Source organism: Pholcus phalangioides, unplaced genomic scaffold (assembly GCF_987345545.1).
Source record: "Pholcus phalangioides strain wild (caught in Gottingen) unplaced genomic scaffold, Ppha-v1.0 ptg000043l_1, whole genome shotgun sequence".
NCBI lineage: Eukaryota > Metazoa > Arthropoda > Arachnida > Araneae > Pholcidae > Pholcus > Pholcus phalangioides.
In genome coordinates this window covers 5145074-5167119 of record NW_028301629.1, presented here as the reverse complement: position 1 = coordinate 5167119, position 22046 = coordinate 5145074, and the positions used below count along the sequence as shown (strand labels likewise).

At 38.6% G+C, this 22046-nt stretch overlaps 2 protein-coding genes across 4 annotated transcripts in view; one reads left to right on the top strand and one right to left on the bottom strand.

Annotated features, from left to right (window-relative positions):
- LOC149063822 (protein FAM151B-like) overlaps positions 1-10432 on the bottom strand; it is a 38877-nt gene extending 28445 nt beyond the window's left edge. Inside the window, exon 1 of the mRNA XM_089255616.1 lies at positions 10192-10432. The gene's annotated coding sequence lies outside the window, so the exon portion shown is untranslated. The remainder of the gene's footprint in view (positions 1-10191) is intronic.
- Positions 10433-10804: 372 nt separating this feature from the next.
- The window catches only part of cdm (importin-13-like protein cdm), a 63636-nt gene continuing 52394 nt past the window's right edge, over positions 10805-22046 (top strand). For 2 of the 3 annotated variants that reach the window (XR_016196100.1, XM_089255655.1), the window contains exons 1-4: positions 10815-10896; positions 11022-11179; positions 15538-15657; positions 17043-17309. Coding sequence is in view for 2 of the 3 variants with exons in the window: in XM_089255655.1 (XP_089111781.1) it covers positions 11135-11179; positions 15538-15657; positions 17043-17309 (432 nt within the window). In the remaining variant the exon portion in view is untranslated. Of the gene's footprint in view, positions 10897-11021; positions 11180-15537; positions 15658-17042; positions 17310-22046 lie in introns of all 3 variants that reach the window. The other variant, XM_089255654.1, reaches the window with a different exon arrangement.

The window sequence follows — 22046 nt, the reverse complement described above, 5'->3', positions numbered from 1 at the left end:
GTCTGGTCTCTGGCAATGGAACGGTAAAAGATAATTTTTCATGCAAAACACGTCCTTACTTTTTCTTTCTACGGAACTTTTCGTTACTGAACTTGCGCAAACTGAACGAAAGAGAATTCTGCGCCGTTAACTTTCGACGACCCGAACACACGAGCACATATATTTTACGAAGCACCTGGCCTCGTCCTGTGGTGATTATTCAGCTGTGCAGTCCCAGGATATTTAAGTACCAAAGATGTTTCCTAAAAATATCTCGTAGGTAAACGAGTAATTAATATTAAACGCAAAATTAAACACACTAATCAGACAAGGGTATTATCTCCGGAGCCGTCCTTAGGGGTGTGCAACAGGTGCGGACGCACCGGGTTCCCGCAGTTTTGGGGGCCCCGCTCTTACGGTAATAGAAGTGAAAAAATATGCATACATGAACTGATTTGACTAAAATTTTCACCAACTCTGGAGTTATTTCTTTCATCGATTCCGGTATTATGCCTCTTATTAACTGTGAATTTCTATCGTATTCTGGAATTTTATCTCTTCCATAAATTCTTAATTTCGTCTTTCTCAATTCTGGGATTTTTCTCACATTATTTCTGAATTTCAGCCAATTCTGAGATTTTTTTCTTCCATCAATTCTGGAATTTCTTTTTTTAACTCTGAATTTTCATCAAAAAATTCTTGGATTTCATTCCCTCGTTAATTTTGAATTTTCATTGGTGAGTAGATATTTTTCAGCATTCCTGTATGAGCAAATGCTATCCGATCTCCCCATTAAAAAATTGGGGTAGGTAGTTGTCATAGACACTGCCACAAGTTTCGACGTCAAGGACGTAGCGAGGGGGGACTTGTCGGTCTGGTACCCCCCCCCCCCCGAAATGTGAGGAAATGACCAAAAAAAGGGGGAAAAAGATGGTCAAATCTATTGTTCTATCAATTTGGTCCCCCCCCCCCCGAACGAAATTTCTGGCTACGCCTCTGTTCGACGTGAATACGTTTTTTGGACCTTGAATCGCGTGGTTTTAATGAACTTACATAACTCACAAAATGAAATCATGTCATTATCATCGGCTTTGTCTTTGGAATAGCTAACAAACGATATACCAGTGTCGTCTATTTTCATTGTGAACTGCTCAAGATATAGCGGAAAACAATTTGTTACGAATCAGGACAGCGGGCCTGGTGCCCAGACGGGAAGATATATTAAAGCCAGAGTGATAGCATTGAATGCACCTTTGACATCTTTGTGCATCTGACGATGTCATTGCTTTTGACTTGCGTTAGGTACTCCATGATATATGAGCGTAAAAAGAATTTCGCCACGCAACTTTTTGCGAATGCTCCCAGTATCGTCAGATGATTTAAAAGAGGTATTCATGTCAAAACCATGCCCTTCCCCCCACAAGGGCGGTTCTGACAGGGCTCTAGCCCTAGGGCCCGGGACAATTCTCGTCATTTTTTGGCTTTTTCACTCTATAAATCTGTATATATAAAATTGATTTTCTGTGTGTGTGTGTGTGTGCGTGCGTGTTCTCTATACAAATCTACAATTTTAGACTGATCGATGCCAAACTTTGCATATATGTACCAGCAGTACCCGACTTGAATGATAGGCTACTCTCTTTATAGGCTGGTTTTCTAATAGGCCAAGTTTTTTGTCCATTTCGAGCATTTTCCCTGCCCGAAATGGGCAAAAAACTGTCGGGTAACAATGGTTACTGGGCCTCAACAATCACTTTCGGAATGTTTACTTTGGTTACTGTGGTTCCCTAGGAAATGCGTTTCAGGCATGTATATGCCTTTATAATGGTTTTCCACTTCTTTAATCTGTGTCTTTATATGTATAATAGTCTATATATACCTTTATAATGGTTTGTCACTTTTCAATACTCCCAGTAATTTGAAGAAAACCCGGGCAACCCCGTCTATTATATCTAGTTAACTATAAAAGGGCCCGTGAAAAGTCTGACCGGGAAGACCGTAAAAGATCCAGCCTAGCTCTAGGCCCTGCAGTAGGATGTGAGAGCCAGGATGACAGAGATGCCAGCACTACGCATAACAAGCATTACACAGAAACAAACTTCATAGTAGGTTCACAACACATACACGCACATTCCGACGTGACCAACTCGTTAGAAATTCCGTAGAGCAGCGGTTCTCAACCTTTTTGGACTCGCGGAGCCCTTTTCAGTACATAATTTCTTCTCGAGGAGCCCTTTTTGCATATAATTTTTATGGTGGAACCCTGTAGGCCTCTTATTTTTTATTTATTTATCAAAGTTACTGATTTGTGTTACTTTCCTCGAGTCGCCGCGGAGCCCCTGGGAAGTGTACACGGAGCATCAAGGGCTCCGCGGAGCACAGGTTGAGAACCGCTGCCGTAGAGGAATGTGTACGAGGTGCATGTACAGTAGCACATGCATTCCTGCATATTATGTAGTAATATGCATAAATCTATGGATGCCGATCCCCCCCCCACCCCCAAAAAAAAATATATATATATAAAATCGGGACCTAAGGAGCACCGAAAGTTATTTCTGCCCCGTGCGATAAAGGAGGCCCTGATAATTTCGATGATCCATTGTTTGGCGTACACTGTTGAAACCACTGAAGGAGTTGAATAATTGTCATATTTTTCAATTTCAGTAACTTCTGAGATATGCTGAAATTTTACATGTTCAAAAATTTATAAAATTGCAATAAATTGAGGGGATAGAGGTAGAAATTATTCAACTTTGCTTATGAGCAAGAATTCATCTGTCCAGAGAGAAGAGAGTGCTGTCTTAACAGGCATACGGTTAAGACGTGTCCAGTTTGGCTCTCTATACGATAGCTCCCCCATTCTCCCTGCCGCGCGTATGTGTCCCCCATAGAGGGTTAAGTGTAAATGAAAGATATTTGACAAAACGAAGTACGATATTTGGCAACGTATCAGTGACAAACTGCGTCATCGGAATTGTGGGTACTAGAGATGCTCGAACACCCAAAGTATGTTGTAGAACTGGGACGTGAATTCCACAGTAATATAATTCAGAAATTATAATACCAATACGCCTCATGAAGGTCAAGTTGAGCAACCGTGGGTCAAAATACACTTTCTAAGATGGTTGATAACTGACAATTGTAAATCATACAACTTATCACGTGCTCAACCCTTAAAGTAGAGCTGCACAACCTTTTCAGTAAGCGGATATTTACGCAGATATGCTGTATTTTTGCCGCCCGCGAGACAGAAACAAACATGAGTGCCGGGATTAGTCACGATTGATCAAAACAGAACGCAAAAGGCGTTTCAAAAGAGAGAATTTCTCAATTTTGCCTCATAACCCTTAAGACTATCGGCATCGATTTTTGGCTGTGGGTGAAACACGTATTTACTGTATACACCAGACTCAAAACAACAATCAAAGCAGTGGATGGAGAGTGGTGAAAAGGCACCAAAAACCAATGGCTGTTTTGTCTACCAAAAAAGTGATAGCCACATTTTTTGGGGATTCTCAGTTCGTTTTCTGTATAGAATATCTCTAGGAGTCAACTGGATGTCTAAGGCATCAGACAAAATGGGATAATTTAGAGGAGACCTCCATCCAGCAGTGGATTGAAAATGGTTGTTGATGATGTGATGATGATGATTTTGATCTAAGTAGATTCAACGAAAACTGGTGATTTCAGTTTCAAATTGAGTTTGATGGGAGTTTTATAAGACGACCAAAATTTATTGTCTCCACTATGAACAGTTTTTCGTATTCTTAGAAACATCAGCTCATCTCCTCACAAGTTCCACTCATCTCCTCACAAGTTTGAGGAGCTTCCTTGCCATTTTCCTTCCTTTTCCTTGCCATTCGAGAGGACTTTCCAGGAAAACAAGCAACAGTATAATCGAAAGTAGTTTCGAAATCAGTGAATAATTTACCAAAATATAACCGATTTTTTTTTTTTTTTTTAAACGATAAGATCCAAGTGAATAAATTACAGGTTTTGGCAATTATGTTCAGCATATTAAATTGCTTTAATCTGATAACCTTAATTTCTTAACCTATTCCTATATTCGCTAACATCTGCCGAATAGTTGAGTGAAAAATGAATAAAACATATTTTTATAGCATCTATTAATATTACGTGGTCACAAAAGATATTCGATTAATCGATTAAAAATTTTGATTAACCAGTTATAAATTTTAATCGATTCCCAGCCCTAGTTGTTTTTTTTTACATCAATCAAACGAAGATAACGCAACCGTCGAAAAATTAATTTATCGAATTCATTAAAAAAAAAGCTGATGCATCTATAACCAAAATCAAGAGAGAGAGAAAAAAAATGATTTATTATACCATTATATTATATCGATGATAAACATGAACTCATTCCCCAAGAGTGTTGTTATCCGTAACCCTGGTGCAAATGATAGTGAACTTCGACAAAAGGAAGGAAAAAAGGGTTATCGGTCAATGACCCTACCATAGAATATTACATGTAAAAAAAAAATACGAGACAATTTCAAAAATCCCCACCTCTATTTTTTCTTCTCCCTTAAAGAATTACAAAAAAAAAGGAAGGGGTTGGTACCAGAACACGGGAAGGTACACCGAAACATATCTAGGCTTACCCCAGCTTACGTAATTTCCTCGGGGTCGTGGGAGAATGAAATCTTCTCGTCGCCCCGTTCGGCACTAAATTACTATATATTTGACCCACTTTTTATACCACCGGGGTTTTCTTGTCTCTCTTCTTTTTTTTATTCGGTAACATGAAGAACTAGGTGTAGCAGTCGTTGTTGTTCTGGTACATGAATGCGTATAATAGTGGCTATATATAAGAGTCACGTTCGCGTATAACGGCCGGCACGCTCTGTGTAGTCTCCTTTGCAAGATATAGGAACAATACATAGTCAGTTTTTTTTTTTTCTTTTTTTTGCTTGGATCTTTATTGACTGAACTAGCAATGCAGGAATTTTATATTACGGCAGTCTTATGGGATTTATTTATTTTGTTCTTCGAATTAACATACGAATGAGTGTGCTTTTTTACACAGTTTTTTTCGTGCCAGGTTGCCGTATCCACTGTCATTGAGAAATAAATCTTGCCTTACCGGGTACATCACGCGATTGCCGTGGTATTTTGCTATTGCATCGACAATGTAAGAAAGTTCAGAAGTTCACACGCGTATCCCTGGCCATTTCTGCGCTGTTGGATACTTCGGAAGTTTTATTTGTTCCTCGGAAGTTCCGTTAAAAATGAGCTACAGGATATACAGATTTCTGGTAACGTCGTCGTTGGGAATGAAAATGGACTCGAGAGACAAAACACAAAATTTGTCCATATCGTGATCAGTGGAGCCCACAGAATTCCAAAATGAAACATCAATTTCTGCATCGCATTTACTCACTGATAATTTGAAAGACAGATGGCGATACCTATTAACGCGTATTGCTATCCAGGGCCTGTTCCTCATAAGTTCGGGCCCCGGGAAAACACGATTTTTTGAAGGTCCTTTATGCATAACATTCTTTGAGGCACAGGCGTACGCACGAGTAAAGGGGCATTGAGGAGGTTCCGTGCTCACCCCCTTCAATGCGATCAAAAATTACAAATATCGGTTAATTTTTTGTAAAAAAATTAAATATTGAAAGAAGATGCCAATTTTTTCGTTCGACCGGGCCCTGGGCACGTGCCCCGTTTATCCACATGAGAAACGGGCCCTGCGCACATCCCACTTCCAATCTGCTACAATCTAACAGAGCTCATTCCTCTTCAGGGTAAAACGACAACATAAGCGTAATTTAGCAGTGTGGGTTACTTGTACCCGGCCCATGGGCCATATCCATCCCCCAATATTTGTCATCATATCCATCCATTTCTATAGAAATATTGTCTTTGAGCTCTCCCAATATTTCCGATAACTTAGCGTCTATGAATGCCAATAAATTGCCCAGTGGCTGTCATAAAGCAATGGGGAGGATGGGGTTGAATTCCCCACTCCCCCCAGCCGAATTTATGAGCATGTTTTGAGTAAGAAACGGAAAAAAAACCTTTGAGGGGGGGGGGGAAAGTTGAATCCCCCCCCCTTCCCCCCATAGACAGAATCCTGGGTACACTACAATGTAGTGCTGCACTGGAGTTTCACGTGGTTACGCCCAAACGTACATACCCCAATTGTACATTGATTTATTGATTTTTTTTTATAACATGATCCTCACGTTATAAAAAAAGGATCTAAGAATCCCGTATGATCTGTCCAGGGAATTTGCCAGTATTAGTAGACATCTCCATGCCCGAACCGGAATTCGAACCCAAACCTTCGCAATGAAAGGCTAGCATGCCAATCACTCGACTACCAGGCGGCAGCGTGAAAATAGTTATTAAATTATATTTGAAAACAATTATTGGATTCCTTTTTAATATTTAAGTCTCAAATATTTTAATCACGATAGAAGAATAACTGGGAGACGATTCAAGAAAGCAGAGCAACGACTGCCATGAGGTCGTTCACGGGTACCGCGAGAGTGCAAATGTTCTATGTGTAATTTGCATACAAGGGACTCACTGAAGCTTAAACTCCCAGTTGTCTCAGCATATAGTTATAATCCTATATTCGAGTTATCCTAACCGTTGTCCTCCTAGAAGATGATATTTTTCCGATATAGCCGACACTAGTAATAACGATCCACGTCGTTCCACGGAAAACGGTCGTTATATTGGATGGTCGTTATACCGAAAGTTTTGAAGAAAAAAAAGAAAATTCAGCTACTTAAAAGAAAATTTCACATTTCCACACGGAAAAAATCATACAGTAATTAATATTGAATTTAGTATAATGTAAGCCAGAAGCCAGGGGTTCTTAACCTGTTGGTCATGACCCAAACTTGAGTTGCAGCTCGCAGGGGCTTCCGAGATGGTTCGTACTGTTCCACCCGTTATCCGTTGATTCTTGAATTATAGGCCACGACCTAAACTTGATTCGCAGGGGGAATCCAAGATGGGTCGTACGAATCCACTCACAGCCAGGGGATTCTTGAGCTGTGGATCACGATCCAAACTTGATTATCATAGGTTCCCTAAATAAATCATATGAATTCCCTTACAGTCTGTTATAAATGCACTTACAGCACCACCGGTTTCGCTAGTTTCGAAGAACAAACAGTTCCATGGGTGGCAAAACCTGATCTTGTTGTTGATTTTGGGTCACGTCTGAAAAATGTTGAGAACCCCTGATGTAAGCAGTGTCAATACAAATGTATCAGGTTAGAAAATTATAATGAGACTGAAATTAATTTAAGCTTCAGATACAATAGGTCAAACCCTGCTAAGAAAGGATTTTGTTCATTTCTTTGAAGACTGGACAGAGCTGAGTTCGGACGTTGTAATGGATGGAATGACATTTTCAGATCGTTGTATTGGAATGAAAATAACATGGCGCGTATAGGGGAATATTTTGGATTTATTGCACTGGTCGTTATCATGGAACGGTCGCTATAATGGATATCGTTATAACGAGCGTCGACTGTAATATAATTCTACCATGAAAAATTTCATTTCCGCATTATCAAGTCATCTTTAATGAGCTCTTCTTTATCATATAACCTATATCAATTATATTCATATGCCGTAACATGAATTTTTTTTGAATAAGTTATTTGATACATATAGATATGTATCAAATAATATATTTGTATATATATATGTATCATATATATATTTGATACAGTAATATTGCATATCAAATGCAGGGTACAGAGTCGTACCAGAGAGAGAGAGACACTGTACCTTTTCCAATTTCAATTTAAAAAAAGGAAAAGGTTTTTTCGATGAAACATTGAATCTAATTTCCAGTAAAAAAATTCAAAAAAAATTATAATAAAGGTATTGTAAAATTCTGAATGAATAAATGTCTTCAAGTCTTCAATAGTTCAAGGGAGGGGACACCGTGGGTGGAGATACGCCCCCGCCCCCCAGCGTCAAAGGCGGATTATAGTAACTATAACTTCATTTAATATTTAATTTATAAATTAATATAATCGAACGATAGAAACGTTCAACCTTTAGAGAGATCAAGGGTGCTCAACCTTTAGGAGAGGGCGGGCGACTTCGTTGGTTCAAATACGCGTCGCGGGGGCCACTTGAATGATTTGGAACAGCGACGCAGCCACTGACGTATAATTGGAGGGTGGTCGCTCCTTCACCACCTCCCAGAGCAAAATAATAAAATTGAATATTCTCTGGGGAGCTATCCCATACCCCCCCCCCCCTCATGGTTTGTTGCATCTTCCAACCAACCGTCCTCCTGCACCATCAAAATTTTATTAATCCGTCACTGGTCGCAGGTCAGTTAAGCGATTTGGAAATGTGCCACGGGTTCGCTTAAGTGTTCTGGAACTGATCCGCGGGTCCCTTAAGTGATCTGGAGCTGTGCCGCGTGCATAGGCGGAGATAGACTTGGAAGTCTGGGGGAGCATGGTCATTATTGCTGGGGGGGGCACGATGATGATGATGTCCCGTATCTCCGCTCCCATGGCAGCGTGTCATTTAAGTGATCTGTAAATGTGCCACTTAGTTCATTTTCCCAAAATTAGGTTTGAGACCATGGGCCACATCAGAAAACTCCTAGGGTCCCATTTGGCCCGCGGTAGATGGGTCGATCTGTATGATCTAAATCTCAAATCTCATGAACAAAGACTGAAATCTCGGAAATTTCATAATTCGAGGACAAATCCCGGAAGTATTCAACTAAAGGCCCTTTTGCATACAATCCTTTCTCTGCCTCATTCAATACAATGTCCATAAAGGGCAGAAGACCCAAAGATAAATAGTAACAACAATTTCATAAATTCTCAAATAGAAATTCTTACAAAAGATGTACTTTTCCTCCCCGGAACTACAAAAATTATTTTCATAATTTCTGGAAGTATGATATACTGTATATATAAGCGAAATATCTAACTAATTCCAATCCATCCTCATCTAAACACATTTCTACGACATGACTATTGGAAAAAAAGGTTGAGAAATCCAAGTCGGGACTTGAAACAGCAACCTTGCCGGGACATGGCTCCCATATATATAGATGGGGGGGGGGCTCCAGCCTGGGGGACCGGGATGACTGTTACCTTTTTTTTGTTTTTCGTTTGTGTTTTTCAAATTAAAATTCACTCTAGAGGGGCCCACCAAAGATCCCAGCGTAGGGACCCAGCTGCAAGATGTGGGGGAGGGGGCATGTACCGGGACACCATATCAGCAAGGGTCATGGACCTCCATAAAATCCGATTCGAATTTCCCATCATCCATCGACTATATAAATATATCGATTGAAATTAAATTATACGCTGTAATTTCTATGGGGGAGGGGGGGGGATAAGTGATTGTTTTCCTGAAGATCCCCACTATTTTAGGACTTCAAATTTACACCATAATCTCCGACTAACCACAAGCCGTCTCAAGAGCATTATGGACCTCGCGAGCAGAGTTATTTTTCTGAGGCCCCTGCCTGGCTAAGAAATTCCCGCCTACCATTTCATATGCTTACTCTCCAAAATTTTTACAACATCCCACTTTCATGATGCCACTCTGCACTTGAGGGCCCCCAGGCCGTGCCTGGTGGACCCATGCGTAAAGACGGCACTAACTAATCAAACATCTCGGGAATAAGGGCAACTTTTAATATCTGTCTTGCTCAGGTACCCCCCCCCCCAGCCCTGCGTTAAAAAATTTCTTCACTGAACGTAATTCACAGTATACATTAATAATCAATAAATAATTAAAGCATAATTAAAACCATTAATAGTCCAGCGATCATTAATTAAACATCAAACCATTTCGTAATTCAGAGCCTGCCCCGGAAGTATTGTCTCTTTTTTACAACCCTTTCTCTCTCACGTGCATGCTATTTCCATCAGGGACAGAGACTATCTTTGATAATAACAATAATGATAACAACAACTATTCCATAATTCACAAAAAAATTATCTAAACTCATAATTATAACAATCATTCAAAACAATAGAATTTTTTCAGGAATAATGAATAATCATTACTTTTCTCTTAGAGGTCATTCACACCAATGTGCAAAAAACAAAACAAAAAAAAAACGGCAAAGTTAAATACGGACTTTTACTATAACGTAAGCGTTTTTCACAAATTGTTTAATTTTCTAAATTAATTTATTAATTTGTGAATTTTTAATAAATTTATAAATCTTACCTATATTGAAGAAAATATATATTTCTCAGCTGAGCTTCTCTCTTCTCTTTTAACTTTGGTAGATTGTGGAGGTGTTAGGATGAGAAAAAAAAATTAATTTCACATTTGATTAATAATAATAATTATTTATTATTATTATTCTGAATTAATCTCCATTATTATGATACTGATGAAATGGAGGAGGGGGAAGCACCGTTATGAAGGCACCTCTCACCATGCGGAGATACCCGTTATAAACTGATCCTGTCTGAGAGAGTGAGAGAGAGAGCTAGAGAGAGAGAGAGGTCGTTGACATTGGAACGGTCATAGAACCCAGATGATTATATACAACACGCTGTCTCTAGCTTAGGAATAGAAATGCTTATCTTCTTTGGAAGATTCATGAATAAAAAAAAAATTATTTAAAGTACTTAATATACAATAAACAAAAAGTAAACAATGACTGATTTTTTGTCTGCTTCTTATCATATTTCAAAAAATTTTAATATATCGTAATTTTGGATTTTTGTTTCGGTATTTCTGCTTTTTTCCGTTTCAGTCAAGAAGGGTTTCCAGGAAATAGAGTTTATATATTGAGCTTGTGGTTGCTGCGACGGCCGATAGATGGCGTTTCGCTCTCTCTCTTTTTTTTTTATTTACTCCTCACACCCTTTTTTTTTTTTCTCACCACGATGTGTCTACCGTGACAGTTGCGTAATGGACCGGGTAGATGTTTTTATATTGTTATTATTACTTTAATATTTATTAATTCGGTTGCGTAATTTTGAATGTTTTATTTTTCATTATTGATTTATTCTCTTGATAAACGTTTTTTTTATTTTTTTCGGTAGGTTGGATTTGGTCATCGGCGCAGTTCCGCGATCACCGGATAGGCCTAAACAACATTGTTTTTAATTTTCCTATGTCTGTGTTGTGAGAGATTGAATATTTGGAAATTTCCGTCATGGAGGACCTGAGGGCTCAGTTTACTGTTGAAAATATCGAGAAGGTACTCCCCTTTTTTTGTGCGTGTTATTTGTAGTGTGTATATGGTTGTAGTATGGCAACCATCGAAATGTAAACAAATGATTTACAATGTTTACTAACCCTCCCCCCCCCCCACCCATGTACAAAATTGTATGGGTGCAGAGGCGGTTTTGCCGCCCATTCATGTGTAATTTTCGTGGCTGCTCATTCCCCATAATTACAGCCCTTTCCCCCCCCCCCTTTGGTCCTGTAAATATGCCTCTGGCACTAAGGTCACTCTTTTGGTCACTCCCATACTCGTGCACACGCTCTAGGTTACTGATTCCCAACGTGGGCGTTGACGCCCACTTGGGGCAATGGAATGTTCCAGGGGGTGGTAGAAGCTACAGGTATAACATAGGATCCTATGGGTTAGATTGCGTTGGGGGGGGGGGCGATGGGAGAAATTTTTTTTCTGAAGGGGGCAATGTTCTAGGTCATTAACATGCTTTCACACTGTTTTGGTGACACATTTTTGTCCATGTACTTTCCAAGGTGGGTGTTGCTTTCGGAACCCTTGATGGTTATAAGGCTGTTCAGTGAAACCCTTGATCATAATGAGGCTGTTCCTCAGAAGAAATTTTTGAATATTTATCCAAAAAAAACTTGTTCCACTACTGCCGTCTCAACAGCATCATAGCCCCAGGACAAAATGAAAAGGCTCAGGCACCACCACTTAGTCAGGGGCATATGCACGATCAACCTTTGGTGGCAGGGAGGGGAGGCATAAAAGGCTTGGAGGGTACGAAAATTGTCTTCCCAAGAAATTTTAAGTTATCATCCTTCAAAAAGCATAAAAACTAACAAAGTAATTAAAAATAGCACAAGTATTTTCTTTGGTTACACTAATTTTTTTTTTAAGTCTTGGTCGGCTAAGGAGGGGGCATCGTCCTCCTATTCCCCCACATGCATAAGGGATCCCTCTGCTCTTAATACACATATTTATTGTCATAAATCATCGTGCCATATTTTATCATGGATCACCTATTACCATTATCACCGAAACTGAGGTTTCGTACAGGAAGAGAAGTAGTAGAAAGAAGGCTGTGGCAAATATACACAACATGTTTCTGCATGAACTTGACTTGGTCAACTTGATCATTCACCCGGTCACTCACACAGCCACTTTTGTAATCAGGGTGGGCAAAATGTACTTGGGGGAACAAAATACCAGGGGAAAAATTTCCGGATCAATGCCATGGGGCCAGCTGGAGAGACGGAGATCGGGTCCATAGGAGGACTCTATAATAGGATCTGGTGATGTGATTTTGAAAAATGTATAGATTGGCATTTTCAGTCAGGTACAATTCTGGAATGCTACTTTGCCTGATGGACAGGGCCTTAACGTACCTTCTCTGGGGGAAGGGGAGGGGGCCTGTGGCAGAACTTTTTTGCCCCCTCCCCCTTCTGAAAGGGTTATTATTATGCACAATAAGTATATTTTTCTGGGTATCTCATTCAGCTCTGGCCCCAGGGCAATAGGCCCTTGGCCCCTGGTTGCCCTAGCCTAATTACGGCCCTGCCCATGGACCATGATAATCTTCAATCATCACACTTTATGTGCAATTAGAAAATTGATGTGTGCCAGCACCACACATGATTCACAACACGCGTATGATCCAATGCTTGTAGTGACGACATAAAACGTAATGAAAACTTAACGATTTAATATACGAAAGAAACATAACGAGAAGGATGACACGTGTATACAAATCGGTGGTATAATTTCAACTGACATTTTTTCTTTTTTTTACAATCACCAGGAGCGTGAGGAGGGTGCGCCATCTATACAGATAAGAACGCACTACATCACTCCCCCTCCAGTCGAAGACGAAACATTTAAGAGAAGAAAATTTGAATAATAATCATACAAATAATAAAAAAAAATTGCAATATATATATATACCATACATAATTACGAATCATATAGCTAATTTCGAAGGATCAATACGAAATCGCACTCTTCGGCCAGACCTGGAAATATACTGATTTTTGAACGTGTCACATAAATTATTATTTAACATAAAACATGGCTTAAGGCGATCTATGGATACATTTTTATGATTGCCATTAATGTTCAACATAAAATACTTATCAGTTCTTGAAATAACTTCAAATGGTCCGGTGTATGGTTGTAGAGGTTTGCGTACACAGTCTTGTCGGACGAATACTGATGGAGAAGTTAGCAAGTCTGTCGAGACGAAGGGCTTAGACGAATTGTGATGAGAGGTTGGTACTGGTCTCACACGGGAGAAATGGTCTCTATATTGGGTAGAAACGAGTAGGCTTGGCTTGAAAAAAAATATATATAGTATATCCAAAAGACTAGGAGATTAGAAAAGTTTCATCTTTGAAGAGCGTACGAACGGAAAGCACAAGGCGCGAAAACGAAATTTAAACGATGGAGAAATTAACTTCAATGTCCAAAATCAGATGCGTCCTATAGGTCACCAGTGATCCAATGCTTGTAGTGACGACATAAAACGTAATGAAAACTTAACGATTTAATATACGAAAGAAACATAACGAGAAGGATGACACGTGTATACAAATCGGTGGTATAATTTCAACTGACATTTTTTCTTTTTTTTACAATCACCAGGAGCGTGAGGAGGGTGCGCCATCTATACAGATAAGAACGCACTACACGTACACATCAGGGTTTAAGCTACGGTGGCATTTTTTGCAAAATGCGAAAGAAGAAGTAGCCACTTTCGCAAAAATGCCTACAGGAGGTACGAAATGAGTAAGACATCCAACCATCAATCATTACATAGCATTGTAGCATTTTGCTAAAGCTTTTCCCGAAATTTTCGCTTTTTTGCGAAAGGAATTTTTTTATCCAGGTTAAACCCTGGCACACATGCATGCCAGCATGTACCAATTCGTTAGAAATTCGACAGGGGGATATACACCACAATAAAATATAATCAGTGAATTTTTAATTCACAGGAAAAATTTTGATCAACATAATTTTTTTAATTAGTTTTATGTACATAGGTGTTTGGCAAAGGGTCAAATACCAAATAGTAACAGAATATTCATGTCATCTCTACAAGCCAACACATGGTTAGTTAGAAGCATAAACAATCTTTACAAAGCTCTGCAAATAGCTAGAAATGAAAGCGTCTCATTTGTCAATAATGAACATGCTGGCATTGTGGGCAGTAAAATGTAAGCAAAGCCCTTTTAAAAAGAATGGACAGCACAATGAACCCTTCCGGTCCCTTATTTATATTGGACCTTGTAATTTACACATTGTGCACTGTGCTTTTAGAAGTGCTCTTGAAGGAACGCCATTCTTAAAGAACTTGCATGTCTTCATAATTTGCTGTGCATCGAGGAAGAGAGTTGACAAACTGAACTTTGGAAGGTTCAAAAACCTACTGTGGGAGTTATGGAAGTAGCAGTAGCAGATTTTTTTCTGCAATCATCGGAAGTCAGTGATGGTAATCTCTGAGAAAAATTTTCCTTTTAAGTTTATCATATAAATTTAGAACAAATGTGAAAAATTACAACTAAGTCTTTTGGTAAAAATATTCAGTCAAGTATATATTTATTAGGAAAAAAAAGCAAACTTGGAAAGCGTTTTGCTAAGTTCAGAATAACATTCAAAAATATCAAATTATTTTTTTTGTTGGTTGTAAAATTTAAATATTACATTTTGCGAAGTAACATTCCCCGCTCTGGTGAGAGCGTTAACATTCATACTTTGCTGAAAGAAAAGAAAGATGAACAACTTCTTTGCAATTATTCATTAATAATTATACTTAGTAATTAATTAAATGAAAAATTCAGTTAATTAATTGATTCCCGCATCAAAAAATGTTTGAGGCCTGCAGTGCCACAGCAGGCAATCATACTGTTTTTTATATACCAGAGTCTTGTCCCTGGTGGGACCAGCGACTCTGCATCTGACCCTTATGTTGGCCCTCGAACAGAGACAAGGTGGTAATCCTGAAATATATTGTGAGGAGAAAGAGAATTATCTGTGGTTGCTATAGTAACTGATTTGACCCAAAACTGTTTTTCTTACCAAGTCATTTCTGTCATTTTGCTTTGGCTCGAGTCAATCTTATAGGGTACTGAAATAATGCTATGAAAAATTTTTGATTTTTAAATGTAAAAGGTATATTTTTGAGTGATTTTTCTATTATGCTGTCTTAGGGCAGTGATACCCCCACCCCTTGTCCTACTATTTTAAATTTTTTAGTGGGAGCCCTGTCTGCTACTGTGCATAAAATGACCATGGTGCAACCAAATAGTGATTAAATGGTGGAATTAGATTTTTTTCCCCCTGTAGCTTTGAGAAAAAAATGTCAAATGTTTCTTTTACCTCAGGTTCTGCATCAGTTTTACAACGATGTGCAGAGTCAAGCGCAAGCCAATCAGTTTCTTATGTTGGCTCAGCTCTCGCCGGAGGCTTGGAATTTCGCCTGGACGTTGCTGCATCCTTCTAAAGTGAGTGAAGACAGTTTTCTAAAAAGAAATAGAAAATTTTTAACGTAAAAAAATGATATATTCCTTTGTACAAATTTTAGTTTGTTGACAATCCATGTTTCTTACCAACTATTAGCAAAACTCGTGTTCAGACACTTGTATTTTTGTGATAAGTTCAGGGTTATTCCAAAATTTTGTTTATTTGGCGGCCTATACCACATCATTGACATACTTTACTGATGACGTGTGATTATATGATGTGCAACATTCCATGCTTATTCATTTAAATCTTTGTTAAATATTTAAGTTTAACAATTAAACTCTATCTCAATATTCATGAAACAGAAATTATATATGGATCATGATTAGGATGGAAATTTCTTATCAGATGAAGTCTGGATTCGTTGCTTCATGTTCAATGTGTGTCCGTTGACCATGAAATCATCTGACTGGTCGACTTCCTCAGCTTTATTATTATAAAGCAATATTCAGCAATATTCATCTTTGCATATTGAAATCTTAATTCCAGTCACTAACAGCGTTACAGAGGGTGGGGAGAAGACCATCATTAGCCCTTCTGAGAAATGACTGACGTCAATGAAGCAGAGCAAGCAAAAAGAAATCCCTCTTAGATTTTGCCAATCTGAATCAATGGTGCCATCATTTTCAACCCAACTCGTAAACTGAAGTAAATTACAGTGAAGCAATATGTCTGAAGTTGGTGTATGGCTGAAGTAGCCAAAATGATTAGGTGCCCAGCCATTAAATATTAAGACTAAAACTTCATGTTAATTCATGAGATTAGCAGCAGTAAATGAGTGAGAAACTCAACCACAAGCTTTATATAAACAGATTTAAACAAAGAAATTTTCAGAGTTGATTAACAGAATCTACCGTCTTCACATGAAAAATATGATGTCGCAAAGAAATTTACATAATTAAACAATATACAAAAATAACCACTATTATACACATCACAATGGTAACATTTAACAATACACGGCAAACTGGCCAGTTCTGTCCAATAGCATGATAAAACTATTACAGGATGAAAACAATTAAATACCAAATTTCTCGAGAGGATTTCTGCAGTCTGTGAAGCAAGGTATTTTTGTATTATTTATTACAACTCAATTAAACAAAGTAATAATGCTGATCAGCCATGATCACTGATTATGCAGTCGATTAAGGCTGAACCTCAGACTCTTATGCTAGCCCGTAACAAGTATTGTCACAGATGCTCATTCAGATCAATGTTTTTGATTTTGATTAAGAATTTCAATCAACATAATCAAAAATAATATTTCTCCTAATTTCAATACCAATATATTTTATGTACTTGTTTTGTAAAATCATGTTGATAAGAATATGATTTTGACTTGACTTCCACTACTTCTCTCTTCAAGCCTCATGAAGCTCAGTTTTTTGGAGCGAACACTCTTCAAACGAAAATCTCTAGGCACTGGTGTGAGGTTCCTGGTGACCAGTATGAAGCTCTCCGAACAAAATTACTACAGGCTATCGTAAGCTATGCAACTGGACCAAAAGTCATCCTTACAAGGCTGTGCATTGCGCTGTCAACTTTCGTCATACAAACCATAACCAATTTTTGGCCAACAGCTGTCACTGATCTCATGTCTGCGTTGCAGCCCCAAAATGTCCCGAATGTTAACGTGAGCTTTGTTTTATTTATGTATTGTATCAGTTTTAAGGTCCATCTACAGTAGAATCCTGTTTTAATGAATACTGTTATAGCAAAAAAATCTCATTTTAACGAACGCTTTTCTAATCCCCCAGATATGGCTGCAAATTGATTGCAGATGGCAGCACTTCACATAACCAGCATTACACAGAAACAAACTTCACGGAAGGTTCACTCACACACACGTTCCAAAGTGTACCAATTCGTTAGAAGTTCCGCAGAGGAATATGGACGAGGTGCATGTCTGGTTTAGTAATAATCCCCCAGATAACATTTCATAGGAACAATGCAAACACCTGGAATTCCTTTGTAACAAAATTTTGTTATAGCAAAGTGATTAGTCCAGTCTCTTGGAGCTCGTTATAATGGGATTCGACTGTATATGTGCAGGGCTTCCACTCATCTTACTTTTCCTACTTTTTAATGAAATGTCTTACTTTCTTGGTTTTGCCGTGCATTCTAGTTTTTGTCCTACTTTTCCTACCAACTCCTAAAAAAATTTGTTTAATTGATTTTAATTGAGCAGGGAATCATCTATAGATTGCAATTAACGATTTTGCCAAAGCAGAAATCGAATTGTTTTTAAATTCATTTTTTTGGAGGTTGGGGGGCGTTGTATGGGGAACATTTGGCTTATTTTGCAATTGCTTAGTTTAATGGTTCAATGAATAGAGCAGCCATTAAAAACTTCTATCTGAATGGAAGAAATAATTTTGTATTTACTACTCCATGGGCTTGGACAGTAACTAACATATATTCAAAATTACAGTCCATATTTTATGTATAGGTGAAACAACAGTTTGCATTACAAAGCAGTTGGACACACAGACACAGGCCTATTCTAGGTTTACTGATTCTGATGCTAGCCGCTGTGGTGGTCGAGTGGTCATAGCGATGGACTCGCATCGCAAGGATCCGGGTTCGAACCCCACCGGCGCCGCAGTGGCGGTCGGCTGAAGTTGGTTTTCTGTGGTTTCCAACTTCAAGGCGTGAATGCGAGCCAATCTCCCCGTTAAAAAGTCTCGCCACAGAAAGCAACAGTCCTACAACGATAAATCATTCAATCATAACACTTCACTCATAGTTAGAAAAACTGGTGGCAGATGACAGCACTACACATAACAAGCATTACAGAGAAACAAAAAACTTCACGTCAGGTTTCACTACACGTACACGCACATTCCCACATGTACCGAAGTATAGATGGCAGCACTGAACTAGCTACAACAACAGTACAACACTAGCTACACACTCAGACTGTTAGGTGCACTCACTTTGTTCCAGACTCTGCCACGAAGCTGGGCTGGAAGAGATCTTGGCAACGGGATAAGTCCGGTGGCAGAGCCCCTGGCATTCATTCATTGATTCTGATGCTACCCAATAGCATTCAATTGTCTTCTGTATTTGCAAGGCATGAAGAGGCATAAATAATAGTTACAATGCTCAGCAAAGAACAAGAAATGAAAGTCCTTCATTTGTCAAAAACGATTACACTGGTATTAAACAGTAAAATGCAAAGAAATTCCTTTAAATAAAGTATGGACAGTGCAGTAAAACCATCCAGTTCACCTTGCCTTCTTTACATCTTATCTTATAATTTACACATTTTGCACTGTGCTTTTGAAAGTGGTCTCAAAGGAGCATCATTCTTAAATAGTGCTATGAAAATTTTTTTTTATGAATATTTTCATTATATGCTATGATTATGTATGTTGTCTGGGGAGTGGGGGGGGGAGGGAGAGAGGTACCCTCCACATCCTATTTTTTAGATCTGCTTTTTCTTATGTTTTATAATTTTTTTCGTGGGAGCCCTGTATGTGGTTGTCCTTAAATGGTTTGTTGAGATTTCTCTTATGACAGCATCCACCACTGGATGGCACTGTCTTCATAATAGGGAAAGAACGCACCTGTGCGATGGAGAAACTGGACTTTCATTTGCCACTCAAACCAGACAGACATGCTGCCTGCTCGTATCGATGTAATACGTTCTTGTAGATTCTGTTGCGCTAGTTGTATAAGAAGTGTTTAATTATGTTTGAATTGAGGAGGCTGTGTGGCACTGTGATCAGACCTGGGTTGTGCATGGGGCGGGGGAAATGGAAGGAAAGGAAATGCATAGCAAAAATAAAAGTCAAAGCGAGTAAACCTATGTAGATGCATTTTTATTATTCATTATTATTTATCAGTACTTTATATTTCACACACAATTTGTGAAAACATTATAGTAACCTCATTCAGTAGTATTGTTAGCTGATCGTGTTTTTTTCTAATTGAAGTAGTTCTGATAACCTTAAATGTTTTAAAGGCCTCTCTAAAAATGTGGTAAATACGTCTGCAGGGTGAATGTGGCCTGTTCTGCCAAATGAAAGTGGATGATAGATGATGAGCCCAAGTGGAGCATGAAACACCTTACCAACCCGGTCTTATCTTGGACCGTGTTCGAGTTATGATGTATAATAGTCGATTATGGGAAAAAAAAATGAAGTCTAAAAAAAACTGCATTCGTGAAGTTTTTGAAAGACTGACATGTAAACTACGCTCATATAAAAGAGGAGAAAAAGCCTATAATGTAACACCATCTCCATCGAAATATCTTTATTTAATGGCAAGCTACAAGCGCTGAGAGATTGGGGAAGTGAAAAATCAAATTGTCACCAAAACTACTAAAATTTCTACTTCGACAAATGCTGATTTGTCGTACTAAAAACAAAAGGCTGAATTTCTCCTGACCCAGAACAATATGATTTACTGAATGAATGAACGCCAGGGTCTCTGCCACCGGACTTATCCCATTCCCGAGATCTCTTCCAGCCCAGCTTCATGGCAGAGTCTGGAACAAAGTGAGTGCACCTAACAGTCTGAGTGTGTAGCTAGTGTTGTACTGTTGTTGTAGCTAGTTCAGTGCTGCCATCTATACTTCAAATTGTGAGTGATTAACGAGTGAGTGAGTGTAATGATTGAATATTTGTAACATTGTAGGCCTGTTGCTCTCTGTGGCAAGACTTTTTAACTGGGAGATCGGCTCGCATTTGCGCCTTGAAGTTGGGAACCCAATATGATTTACTGTACGCTTTTTCGAAAGCTGGTGCAATGGACAAGTTTTTTGCAAATTTTACCCTATATTAGCTAGAAGGGTATATGCAGAATTGGGAATTAAAAGTTTTGGCAACAATTTTATTTTGACTTCACCAATCTTTCAGGGCTTTTAGCTTACCAAAAAATCCAGATATTTTGATGGAAATAATGTCGTTTATAGAATTGTTCTGCTCTTTCCAATATTGTGCTTAGTTTGCGTGTCTCTGAGAAACTTCACACATTAAAGTTTTTGGCACGTGTTTTTCCATAATTTATCTACCATTACTTGAAAATGGTTCAAAATAGGACAAGGTTGGCAGGATGTTTTATGTTTCACTTGTGCTCGTTAATCACTCCCTTTTTTTGGCAGAAAGGGTCATGTTTCCCTTCTAGAGAAAGAATTATGTCCCAGCGATATACTGCCTGCTTTCTTATTCAACATGGAGCTGTATCCATTGCCATCAGTAATTGTAAGCCAAAAATACTCATTTGATTGAACTTGTTAAAATTCATTTGGTTATGATATACTTCATTCTAAAATCAACCCTTCAAAAATATTGAAAACAGATGACAGCGTCAACAGAATGCAAAATATGCATAACTCTCATCAGATCTCTGTAGTGAAAATCTTTTGGAAAACACATCGGACCATCACACCACATTTGGTACCATCAGGATTTTAATAAAAATTGATCCAAATGAATCTAGAACTGTTGTGTTTGCGAGGAATATTTACAATACTCTAGCTTTGCTTCTAAAGCTTTTATGAAGAGACAAAGAATGCTGTGCTTGTCAGCTAAGTCTTGACTGCTTTCATTAAAAATGTTATCAGCCTACCTTATCAGGCTCGCCATCAGAAAAAACATCCACACTCACTAGAATCAATATGTAGTCGTGAAGACAGAAGCAAAACGTATTACTCAAATTTGTTCATATATCCAAAATTAAAGAGATTTATTTATAAGTTATGATAATTAATTCATTTAAAAAATTTTATTTTGCTGTTGGAAGTTTTTTGGGTTTACTTTTTCTTACACTTCTTATGACAGGGGTTCTTAACCTTTTTCAGCCGCGACCTGAAATCAACAACAAGATCAACCTCCCGACCATCAGACTTTGTTTTTAAAATTAGTGGAATTTGTGACAGCAATATATGCATTTATAACGGGACTGTAAGTGGATTTTTTACAACCCATATCAGAAGTCCCAAACAATCAAGTTTGGGACATAATCCATAGCTCAAGAGCCCCTGGCTGTTTTAGTGATTTGCACGACAAATCGCGGAAGCCCTTGTGAATGAAGTTTGGTTGTGACTAATAGTTTAAGATCCCCTGGCTTTTCGTGGATTTTTATGACCCATCATGGAAGCCCTTGCCAATCAAATCTTGGTCATGAGCCATAGCTCAAGATATGGCTGTTAGTGAATTTTCATGACCCATCTCGGAAGCCCCTGAAAATCAAGTCTGGGTCATGCCCCACAGCTTCTGCTTTAGGATTTTTACGACTCATCTTGGAAGCCCCTGTGAATGAAGTTTGGATGACGATTCATAGCTTAAGAATCCCTTGGCTGTTAGGGAATTTTTATTACCCATCTCCGAAGTCCCTGCGAATGAAAGTTGGGGCATGATTAGGG